This window comes from Gymnogyps californianus, chromosome 4, assembly GCF_018139145.2.
Source record: "Gymnogyps californianus isolate 813 chromosome 4, ASM1813914v2, whole genome shotgun sequence".
Lineage (NCBI taxonomy): Eukaryota > Metazoa > Chordata > Aves > Accipitriformes > Cathartidae > Gymnogyps > Gymnogyps californianus.
The window spans coordinates 47,720,459-47,733,433 of NC_059474.1; the positions used below are offsets into that span (position 1 = coordinate 47,720,459).

At 36.4% G+C, this 12,975-nt stretch overlaps 1 protein-coding gene across 1 annotated transcript in view; it reads left to right on the forward strand.

The window, feature by feature from the left end:
- PDGFC (platelet derived growth factor C) overlaps positions 1-12,975 on the forward strand; it is a 135,680-nt gene that overhangs the window by 67,774 nt on the left and 54,931 nt on the right. Inside the window, exon 2 of the mRNA XM_050895888.1 lies at positions 11,648-11,843. Coding sequence (XP_050751845.1) covers positions 11,648-11,843 — 196 coding nt within the window. The remainder of the gene's footprint in view (positions 1-11,647; positions 11,844-12,975) is intronic.

Below are 12,975 nucleotides of genomic sequence, written 5' to 3' on the forward strand. Positions count from 1 at the left end.
TAAAGGAATACATCTCTGTACAGCATTGCCAAGACCCTTGGGAACACCACAGACAGTTCCCTTGGGTAATTTTAAAAACGTTGACAAATGAGGAACTTATCTGAAACTAGGGATATTGGAGTGACTTAAGAGTTTCAAATCTCACTTTTCATTTTACAACTGTGGAGCTTTTTCAGATGATCCCATGTAAGGCTTCTTGATCTTGGGTTAAACATAACTCTGTAAGAAGATTTTTATATTAAAGGTAGGCAGAAAAAAATGTCAGAAGATCTAGTGATAAAAGCTTGAGCTTCATGTGTGAAATAAGTAATAAATTGTATGTGAATAAATAAAATCATAAGTTAACGTGTGAAATAAGTAATAAATTGTATGTGAATAAATAAAATCATAAGTTAACATGTGAAATAAGGTGAACAAAGGCAGCACTGGGGAACAAAGCCTAAATCAGTATACCGATAGGTTTCTGAAGATCACAACACTGTAGATAATCTTTTCAGTGGTGTAAGTTGTGACTGTGGTGGTCCTCGGGGCCCTGCTGTTAGTCCTCCTCAAGGGCACCTGCTATATTAGAGTAGCAAACGGGTCTTTTGGAAGTGGTTTTACTTAAAATAGGCTACTGTATTGCACATGCCATGGGACATAGGTCTCTTATGGCTGCTCTAGTATGCCTTTATGGTCTGTCTTTGGAAAAATAGAAAGGTCAGAGTAAAGTAAGGATAAATTGTGTACAAATGTGAGAAGATTGTTCATCTGACTTCTATGGAGTCCCTGGTGTGAATAAAGGCTGAAAGATCAGGTAGGCTCATACCATTTGCAATTAACTGAAAATGACATGTATTTTACTTATCTAAAGTTAGAGAGAATGGCAAGAGTTCTCTCACTGAAGTTAGAAATTTTATCCTATCCTAAGAAACTTCTCATCAGTTATTCTAAATATTGATTGCTTGTCATTGTGGTCTGTCTATAAAAGATATCCTTGGTGTTCATGTACACGTGAGTTCAATAACCAGCAGGATCAGAGATGCATGTTAACAGAAGGAGTTGTAAAAAGTATTATTCCTCCATATGGCGATTTTATAACGTACAAAACCTTTTCGTTTTCTCCTTGCAGAAAGACAGACTGTCTTTTGTAGCTGGACTTGTGCTTCCTTTCTGAATTGCTTCTAGACATGCAAATCCTCTTCTGGAAGAGTACTTTTCTAGAGTGTTGCATGATTTAATCTTCCGTGCAAAGATACTAGAAATGAAGTGTTTCAAGTTTGGTTTTGTGCTGAGTTCTCTCTGCTTGAAGTTCTTCCAGTTCAATAACAGTTGCATAACATTCATCTCTGCAGATCAGTATTGATATTGCATGACCACTTTCTGCCAAATCATCTTCTAGGAATGAAATTTTAATGAGATGAAGGCATTATATTCTTCCAAAAGCTTTGTTTTAGCAGGCTAACACCAGCTAAAATCTTTTTTGCTTTAATGGATATTAAAGATGTAATGTTTTTTTGGTCTCTGAATTTGGAAGTATAGTGTAGTCCAGTTCAGAAAATACATAAACAGATGCCAAATAATTTCTTTATAGTACTTTCTCGGTTTCTTTTGCCTTTTTAACATAAGGATATGCTGGAGGTACATTTTCTGTGTACATAATGCAAGCCTGAGGCAGCTTTAAGCTGGCTTTTGGAGTTTCCAGTAGCAATGTTATTTCTGTACCAAGAGTTTGGCACAAACTTTGTAGTTTGCTTAGGACCCTCTGCATTTTTGACAGTGAACTGAATGCTGCTTTGGGTTCATTGTTATAGTTACTCTTGCTTTATAGTTAAAACTAACCCTACATATGCTGTAGTCACACCTTCAATTGTAGTCTACAAAACCATTAAATCTTTGGTTTTCTTTTATGTCTCCTCTTACACAACTTCATCACTGTAATTTTCTGACTAAAAATGTTAGAGTTATATTTTCATATAGCTAAGCAGTAATGCTTTTCAAAATTGTCTTGAACAACACTTCAGAACTTGAAATATGACTGACAATCTTCATAAATATTTGAATTGCTATCATTATAGTGCTCTACTGTATGAAGAATTAAAAAAATAAAATCCATACAAATAGCAAAACAATGGAAAAAGCAAAATAAAGCATTTCAGGACCGGTATTTCTAAAGATTAGGGTAGTGTTTTTATCTTTTTCTTTCCCTCCTGAAACATGATCAGGACAGGATTATATTTTTTCATTCTGAATAATACCTAAAATGAGATGTAGCTGTGTAACACATACTGGATCCATAGAGTCTATTTATTCAGACTGAATTCCACATGGACCATGGATAATCTTTTTCCCAAATGTTTACTAGTATCTGCTCTTAACAAGTGCTGCGCAATATAAACTGAAGGAACCATAAAGAAAAGGGCCATAATAAAATTAAGCCTTGCTTTTCAACAAAGTCTGACTTAAGATCAAGAAGTGAGATTTTCAAATGGGTCAGATTTTAAAGAATTTTTCTGTAAAGGACATGAATCACATGCATTTAAAAGCATACAGGGAGCCATAGCTAGTATTAGAAAATGAGATACAAGTAGGTTTTAAGAGATGTCATTGAAACTAATGCTTTTAACTGAGGTGAAAGGAGATCTAGGTTCATTTCATGGTTTTTGTTGAAGTTATCTTCTTGCACTTGTAACCACTCTGTGCCATGCATAGTCTGGAAAATCGGGGTAATACTGTTCTCTTTCCCTGTCCCTTCCTACCTCAGCTGGTATGTACAGTCTTTCAAGACAGACTTACTGATACTGTGTGGGCATGTGTGTGGTCTCTAGTACTAAGAAAGCTAATTTTGGATGTAGCTTGTAAGTGCTGTTGTAATAAAATTGAAAACAATTTGGAAGTGCTGGGTTTCAGCATTTATAAGTGATGTTTTTCACATTCAGTTGAGTTTCTGCTGTTGCCATAGATACTATTTTTAGTTATAATTTCTGTTGATGTTTGTGTACCTTTAAGAATTTAGTTAAGTTTTTTCAAAGCTTTGCTAAATCAGTTTCCTGTAGGGAAAAAAAAAAATACCTATTTTGAGTAGCAGAAGAATTGAAAAGATGACATATTTGAAAATACTCATTAACTTTTTTCCACCCAAATGTCCCAAACACATAAGGTTTTAAAAATACTTTTTTTTTTTTTTTTTTTTAATAAAGTAAATAAGTTTGTTATCTCTCAGTAGGTATAAATATCTCCAGCTGGGCAACCCTTTTCCTGGTTTACTGTTTGTTCTTGCTTCCTGGTCTCTCTCAGCATTAAATCTTACAGTATGTCTTTTCTATTGACAACATTTTTCGTGTATAGTAAGTTGTACTTTTCCAGGGAGACTTGCAGTTCCTCCTATCCCAGACCATTTTAATCATGTGTTTGTTAAAACCTGGCTAAGTAGCTTTCAAAAGCCCGTCCCTTTCTAAGGTTCATTATCATTGAGGACTACTCATTTTATCTGTTCATTATTAAATAAGACTGAACCTCATGCTGTTCTGGTCTTCCACAGGATACACCTGGAAAATGGATCCATTGCTGTATACTGTTAGGCTGTGTTTCAACTTTGACAGTTTTCAATATCTGTTTACATCATTTTGTATAGAGGGACTTGTGAGTGCAGAATATGTAAAACACTTCCCCCTTTCGCAGGGGAAGAGAAAATACAATACAGAAAATATCAAAGATATTATGTAGTGTATTGATCCTCTGGAATATAGCAGAAAAGTGTTAAGAGAGGTCTTGTTGTAGGAAAATGAAGAAGTGGAAGAAGAGATTTTGTTGTAGGAAGATGAGGAAGTCGCAATGACCTCATGCTGTTGATGGGTGAAGGTCAGGTGTTTAGGCTGATTATATCTGTTGTCTGCCCTTGATACTATTGATCATGGAGCTGTTTACTATCTGCCAATCCTTGAAAAGGCAGGGGGAGTGATTCACTCAGAATGGTGTTTTTTTCCTTTTTTCCCTTTTCCTCTCTTCTCTCTCTCTCCCCCCCTCCTTTCCACTCTTTCTCCCTCCGTCCCTCCCCCCTTAGGAACTAGTATAATAGTTCAAGTAGTTACATATTTTGTTATGGCTTTTTTTGTCATCACAGTTCCAGATACTACTTCGGCATTTAGAGACCATACTTGTAAATGTAAATGATTTGTAAATCATTTAAATTGAAGAAAAATAGGGGTATAAACAGCTGTTCTTTTGCTGTGCATACAACAGGTATTTTTAGTTCTATCTCATTCATCCTGACTGGTGAACTTTGAATGATTCTTCTACTGTATCTAATGCAGTAATGGCGTATAGATGAGAGTCAAATGCCCAGCTATTATCCAAACCATATATGACTAATGAAAAATAGAGAATAAGAATTATTCTTCTCTTGAAGAATATTTCTTCAGACAATAGCATTAAAAATTAAAAGGTTGTGCATCAGTGATAGCCTGATGTGTTTTCTTCTTGCATACAAAGTACAGATTTGGAACCAGATTAGCTTCTCAGTGTTTTATTCTGCCTGTATTTGATATCCAGTCTGTAATCTTTTAAATACGTATGCTTTTACAGTTATCAATACTTTTGCATTTCTACATAGCAGTGCACCTACAAATAATTCTGTTCTTACTGGAATTAACTATAATATAGTGCCTATAAAACTTCCACAGCACTTTCTGCTGGAAATGTTATATCCTTGCCCCTTCATTTGCACCTCCGGAACAACTCATGATTCTGGATTAATTCATTAAATATCTAAATACTTTTGCTTGGGGGAAGAGAGCAGGATTTTCTTTCCTTATGTGATGCCTTTTCTGTCTGAGATGACTCAGGTCACTCAAGCTAGCAGTTTAATGGAAGAGGACGGAGATAGGGAGCAGTCCTTGACTAGAGTCTGTATGTTATGTGATGGTTACTTACCATATAATATTGTTATTAGGAAAAAAACTAAGGCAAGAACAAATGTGAAAAAATATTATCAAAAGAACCAGCTTGTCATTTGTTTTACTGATAGGAGAAAAGAAGGATATTGCTATAATAAGTTTAACTGCTAATTGTCGTATTGCAGAGCTCTTTGTTAATATTTGAAAGACTGGAATGTATATTTATTTTATGAATATGCAACATACTAGTAATTGTATTTATTTCAGGATAATTATTGGCCCATGACTGAAAAAAGTAGATGATATTATTATCGTCCATTATAAAATAATTATTCCAACAGTTTTATGTATTTAATATAGATGGAATTCCTTTCATATCCAAGTCAGCAGGAGCTTTAATATTGATTCCAGTGCAGCCAAGACTTTACCTGTGGATGTTAGAATAAATGCTTATTGAAACACTCTAGAATAATTAGATCTTAGAGCATGTGATAACACCAAAAAGTTACCTCATCTAATATTTAGCAAAAGGAATTCTTTATCTTGGCTAAAATGTAGTATTTATCTAATTTTAAAAGATATTGAGAAGTTCAGGACCAAGACTGCCTTCCAAAAGAGTTTGGTCTGAAAACAGATCTCAATAGAGGTTCCTTTTATTGCAAGAAGATTTACCATGCACAAAAAAACCCCTGTTTAATTGCCATCCTCTTCTTTGAGCAGAAGCCAGAGTACTAGGCAAAGCACTGGCAGAATACTTGAAGATTATAAAGTATAAACTTGTAAAGTAAAAGTATAAACTCATTTTTGTTTCTTGAATCAATTTGGAATCAAAGAAGGTTTGTTAGTATATGATTAGTCATGATTATCTTCTGCAAGACATTAAGTCATGCAGCTGTTTGGAAACTTTATTAAATCTGTTACTACAGTTCCATGCTTTGTTCTCCAATGCTGTCTTCCCCCCCCTTCTTTTTTTTCCTTTTTTTTTTTCTTCCTTTTGTCCTTCCCTGTTGGGCCAACTGCCAAAACTGAGGGTTCCTGAAGATCGATTAGAAAGCTTTTGCTTCTCCACTCACTTAATCTGTGTGCAATCCTTCACATAATGTTCTTTACATAGCTTCAGCTGAAAGACCTTTAGCCAGCAGTTAAATAGTGTATGAAAATCAGTGCCTAAGGTAACAGTACAAGTTTGAACTCAAAATAGTAACTGAAGAAAAAAGGAATAGGTTAAATTGTAGGATTTAAAAAAACAAATACAATCCTGTATACATTCCTCTTGAGTTGTGTGAACTGGAATTTTTTTACATGCCTTTTCAAGTGTGTGAGGTAAGTATGTGTCAGAGGGAGGAGTAATCTAAACAAGATGTAGTATTTCTCCTACATGTTTCTACTTTGTTACTTTGCATCCATATAATACTTCATATGTTGTATTTGTTACATTTGCTAATTTAGGTAACAATACCTGTGTAAATTAACAGATTTCTAGTTAGAAGTTGAATTTATCATGCTGCGATAGTTGACAGGTTGGATGTGTATAGTGTGTGTGTGTACTATGGGTATGTGCACTTCTCTATTATTTTTTTACTAATACCTGAAGAATCACGTCAAGATTTCAAATAGGTAGCCATAGCAAAGCATAGAAGCAACTCAAAATGGAAAATCCACAGAAGGCTAGATGCGTCTCAGAGATTTAACTCAGAAAAGCCACAAATCATACCACTTAGGAAAGCTATCTTAGGAGATACAGCAAGCCTGTATGAAGTTTTCTTTTCTCACTACTTGAAAAGTTGATGATGAAAACAAATGCTGTGTGCTTCAAAAGCATTTCTTGTGGTACTTGAGGCACAATGGTTGGGAAGAACAGACTGCTTGTTTGGTAGGTTGAAAACTGTCTGGATGGCCAGGCTTGAAGGCTCAGCCTCTAGTTGGTGGCAGGCAGTGAGTGGAGGGTGAGGTGGCTGGGCTTGTTTAGTCTGGGGAAGAGAAGGCTATGGGGCAGTCTAATAGCAGGCCCCTAATTGCCTGAAGAGTAGTTGCAAGGGTGACCAAGTTAAACTCTTCCTGGTAGGGGCAGAGTGTAAAAACAAAACAAATCTTGAAAAACCCATGGCTAGAAATTGCAGCTTGAGAGGTTCAGATTGGACATTAGGAAAAACATCTTACCTAGGGAGATAGTACAGCACTGGAACAGGTTATCCCAAGGCACTGTGGAGTTTCCATCTGCGAGGGGGTTTGAGTATTGGCTAGAAAATGCCAACCCTCAAACGGGTGACCTGCTGTGGTGTGAGCAGGAATTGTAACCCAAGCAGAAGCTGGAACTGGAGGTCTCCAGAGGTCCCTTCGAAGCAGCATTTGTATGATTTTGAGTGGCTTTGGCCTGATATCCATTTTATATATGAACAATATCAAACAGTGCTATTTGTCTTCAGTATTCTGCCAATAACAGACGATTATCCGGCTTTTCCTTTGTACCCGGCAAAAGAGTTAAATTTCTTTTTGACTGTTACATTTAGCTAATAGCTAAGAAGTGCCTGGAGGCAACTGAACCAGAGACAGAGGACAGAAAGAGGTACCCCTGTATGCCTTGAGTTACTACTTTTGAAAGTAGGCTTACTGCTTTTTGAAAGCCTGGTGAAAGAGGAAGAAATGGCATGTTATGTTACATTTCAAAGAATTTCTTCTACAAAGTCTCGGTTTCTGTACATATGTGAAGTGTTGTAAAAATTATATGGGAATGTTGTCAGGAAATCCTTTCGATTACTTTAATTAAAAAACCCTGCTTCCCTCTGAAGTTCTGTGGTAATGAACAACTAGTTACTATCATATTTTGTTTCTGAGTTTTAAAGCAGAGGACTCACACATACTGCAACATTACTGTATATCTGAAAAAGCTCCAATATTAATTGGTAAATATTTAGAGTTGAAACTTTTCTTATGTTTGAATTTGGCTCTTTTTTTTTTTATAGCAGTGATAGCCACACATGAGCTAATGCTGTTTCTGAAGGCTTAAAAGTTTTGATTTTCATAGTTAAGGGCTATTGAATGAAATTAACCAAATAATATATTAACAGGGTGTGATTAGCAGTACTCTCATCTTGTCCTGTTGTGAAATTTGTGTAGGTTTAGCAAAAAGTTTTAAAAATCAATTTTACCAGTACTGTGTGACCTCTTAAGTGAATCAGCCTTTTAAGTGAATCAGTGCCGAGGTCGTTACTCCACCCGTGGTGCTCTCCTTCTTCTGCAGCTCCTTGTCTGTCTCCTGAACTGTATGTGATTTGAGTTTTACTCATGACCCTTGCTAAAATGTAGTGATTACAACGTGCTAAGAAAGAGGTATTTGCTATATTTAAAAAGTGTCAGCGCTGATCTTTGTGAAATGTGTTGTGCCCATGGGGGAAGAGACCTACTTTGAAGTAGGCAGGAATGAGCTTGTCTAGTCAGTGGGTTTAATTTCAGTTTACAGTGGCATCTGCTGATCTGTTTGGTGATACCGTTGTTTTTCATCTGCGTTACCACGTCAGTGGAAGGGTTAGGCACTGCAGTGCTTTCAGAATGCCTGGAATCTTGTAATTTTCAGGGGCAGACTTTCTACATTGATAGATATATAAATCTGGTGATAGCATCTCATACCACATCAAAGACTACTGTGGCGACTCATTCTTCAACTTCAGGCTATGTTAAGTGTGCGTTGTCCTTTCCTAATAAACGTAACCATGTCGTATCTCTGGGTCAACATAGGGATTTTTCTCATCTGGTGTGCCCCGTTTCCAGGACTTTCTCCTGCAGGTGATCTCAGTTGCCCATCTTCTGATGAAGCTTTTTACTGAAGATGCAAATGCGTTGTTTTGGTCCTTGTCTGTCCCCATTTCCCTTGCATGGTATTGTTGCCCCCTGGCTGAGATGGTGCATTGCCTACCTCAGTCCTTGCCTAAACTGATTCTTCAGGGTTGTTCAATGCTGTCTGTACAGTAATAACCTCTTTTTTTTTTTTTTTTGGGGGGGGGGGGAAGGTGGGGAGGATGGTTGTTAAGAGAAAGGCAGACAGATCATGGCAGCAATGTGTATAGCTTTGGAGTTATACAGCTGACTGCTGTAAATCTGAATGAACTTGTTACTCCCTTTTAAGTGTTACTTGGACTGATTTATCCCTAAAATAAAGCCAGGAATTGCAGTCATTCCACAAAGAATAGAGACTATAGTCTCATCTTAGCCACATTCAGGTAGCTGTGCTCTTCGCACAGTTTATTCAAAAGAAATTTTCAGAACATGCATGAACTCAGTAGGAAAAAGCTAGCTTTCTGAGGTACAATAATACAATTTATGTAGAACAGATAGAAAGGAATATTGCGGCTTATCTGAAGACAAATAACAAACTTCATTCTCCAGTGACAGCAATTGCTTGCCTTTGTAGTCATACAAAAGAATTCTTTTGTAAGAGAAGAAATTCCACTGTGCGAGAGCAAATATTTGAAATGGAGCAAGTGATGTGTGTGGGAGTTTGATATGTTCATGGAACACTGTTGTGTGCTAAAGTAAATAGATATTTTTCCTTTACAAATGGAGGAGCTGAAGGTACTGGAGATGCCGCATGTTCTGTTCACTAAATTGACACATGCCTTTTCTTTCCTTTATCCCTTTTTATTGGCTTCTCATTTGATATGCCTGGACTATTTACAGTCCTTACTTGCAATGCTGTTATCATTGTCCTGATGATACAAAAGAAAACACTTTCTTAATATGTTGTGAAATATAACATGGTTTGTAATCCTGTGTGTGCTTTTAAAGACAAAACGAACCACTGAATATAGTGTCATCAGACACCACACTTTGACATGTTTGTCTGAAATGGTGGTCCTTTGCATACTTTGGAAATAGCACTCTGGTGTACTAATCTCTGGGAAAGTCATTTTTATTATTGTTGGCTCCTGTGTTTAGCATGCAGCTCTCAGCTGACATACTATATGTTATAGAAAAATGCTTGTGACTCAGCTAACAAAAACGCAATGAAGTGTCTAAATTAGGAATCTGTTTTTTGTGCCTTTTTTTGTGCTTTTTTTCTTATTACTGCATGCTGTCCTCTCTTATTTGTACACAAGACAAGTCAGTCCTCTGCAACTGTGTGTGGATACTGGCAAGATCACACTCCATCAGTTTTATATAAGCAGCAATTCCACTTAAAAGAAAATCTACCATTTTCATATCACAAGTAGAAGGCACAAGTCCAAAAGAATAGAAGGCAAAAGTCCATCAGACTTTAAATTATATTTAAGTATAGATTAATTCTTTTAAAATAACAATGCTGTTTCTATGACCTTCTTTTCTTGCACTACATTCATTTAGCTGTCAGCCTTTACATGTAGCTATAATAAGGTACAATTGCAGTGTATATTTTCATTGTAGACTGAAGCATATATGTCTTACATAGCTTCAAATGAATGTTCATCATAATGCTTGTTATAAAACAATCAGAAAAATAAGATAAAGTATCTAACTGAAAGAGACAATGAATAGTTGAAAACAAAATAATATTAATAACTCTCCAGTACAAAACTAGAAGCTTATTTTGTTACTGAAGTTATTAATAAGTAACTCTGAGAATTCCTATTATTTACTGACTGAAATGTCAAACCTGACTGTATACAGGTTTTTAGAAAAAGTCAAAGACAGTAAAAGTCATGTGGTCTAGCATAAGGAGGGTTTTTTCATTTGATGTGCTTATGGAATTAAATTTTGTGTTTTAGAGATCTCATCATTGTATGTCACAACATCAAAATGCACCCAGATTAGGTCAGTGCCAGCTAAATACCCAATATGAGCTGACTCCAGCTGCTGAATGTGAATTCCTGTGAATATTAGGCACTTGAGAATGAGGTTTCTTGAGCTACTGTGAAGAGAGTTGTTGGGGCTCTGAAAGGCACGGCTGCTGCTCACCAAAGGAGTCCTTTCCTTTTGGTAACTCCTCATAGTTATGAATTCATAACCTGAAGAGGTCTTTTCAGTAGTTTCAGTGTTACTGTGTGCTTTAAAAATCAAATGTAGTTGGCTTATTTCTTTTGAATTCATTTGCTGCCGCATTGTAAAACATTCATTTAATTTTACATGTGTTTATTCTAACAATGCTGTGAAGGATTTTGAGGAATGCCCTCAATTGAGACTCATCAGTAAATGCCTAATTTCTTACACTTGGTGGCTTTCCCAAGTTCCCCAAGCATGTCCCAGTTTCATTCCTGTCTTGGGTTAACTTTGTTCTGATGCAGCCCTCAGGAAGAAGGCAGCCATCAAAATCCTTATCACTGGACTCAATAAATGTAGGACAGTCTCCATTAACAAAAGACAAATTTAAACCATCCCTTTTGTGGTAGGTGTGAGCAGAGCTCTCTCTGTACCCTCATGTGATCTCTGTGCAATCTCCAGTAATAAAGAACTGAAACCATCAGCAGGCTGCATGATGTAGTCCCTTGGGCTGCTGGGCTTCTGTGAGGAGTCCAGTCTTGCATTCAGGTGTTTGCAGTCACATTTCTCTTATCTCCACTTGAACTTCTGTTCTGCTTTCTGAACAGCAGTTGAAGCTTGGGTTTGAATAGCTTTTTGCCAGCAAAGTAATACTTACCACTTTTGGGTTGTTCTTACTATATAGACTTTCCAACCAGAAATTCTTGCAAGGTGAAGAAAAGCAAACAAAACAGAAGTGTCTTTATCTGTGCATATTATACAAACACTTTAGGAAAAGGAGAAGAAATGAGTATTGATGCATCTGTTTTCCATCTTTACTATAGGTGTGCAGGATCCTCAGCATGAGAAGATAATTACTGTGACTACTAATGGAAGTATTCACAGCCCCAAGTTTCCACACACATACCCACGCAATACTGTACTAGTGTGGAGATTAGTAGCAGTAGATGAAAATGTATGGATACAGCTTACTTTTGATGAAAGATTTGGGCTTGAGGACCCAGAAGATGACATTTGCAAGTAAGTTACTTTTCCTTTAACTTAGAAAAATTGGAAGGGAGGTGTGGGATGGAACAAAAGTGTTGCTCGAGTTTTGCGAAAATGTGACACCTGCATGTCAATATATTTATAAAATGCATCTTTTAAAGTATTAGTTTGTGATTTTCTTTTGCAGTGCTAGAGAAAGATTTCATACTTGAAAGCTTTGGGGTCTCCCCATTTTTCCATCTGCATTCAGTACCTGAGCCACAGATATATTATGATACAAAAATGTGAAATATTTAATCTCTCTCTCAAATAAAAGTTTTGACATCTGGGAAAATATTCTTGACAGCATGTTAGAGGAATGAATGTCTAATTTTTACAGAGAAAATTTGGGTAAGCAATTTACCTGAAGTGGAATTCAGGTTACAACACGAAGTACGACATCCCTGTTCAAAAAAAACCCCACCCTACTGCACAATATTTTAATGGCCTTTCATGGTCAAGTATTCAGTTTTCTATGAAAAACAGCATTTACAGTATTGCATTAATTGACAGTCTTCAACGGTATTGTTTTTTCCCCAACTTCAGTAAGTATTCTGCCTGCTCAATCACTGGCACAGGTTTGTGTAGGACCTGTATTTCCTTCCTGTGATTCACAGCTGAAGGCTTCATAGCTTGGGAGAGAAACAAGTGGGACATAACAGACATCAGGATGGATGTAGTTCTGAACCAAGCCATCTGATTGATCATGTTTTGGATGCTTTGTGAGGCAGTAGAGGTTGACATTATATATGCTTCCTGTGGGTGAGTGAAAGGGGAGAGATCCTAAACTCTTGTATCCTGTATCTGTCTGCCGTCACAGCAACACATCGTAAAAAACCCCAATGTGTGAATAGTGGTACATTGTCTGAACTCTTTTCAGTAAATTAAGTAACAGATAAAATATGTCATTTGAATGGCATATCTTCCTTTGATGTGTTCCTGGAGAGGTACTTCACACAAAGCTTTTCTTTCAAAGTAGTTTTTTGGTTTGTTTTGTTTTTCTGTTTGGGATTTTATTTTTTAATACCTTGTATACACATTTGACTTGATTTTTGCTTTGAGTTTTTCTAATTAGTTCATATTAGGTTGTTTTTATATCTTGTATCAACTTTTGATAACAAAATTG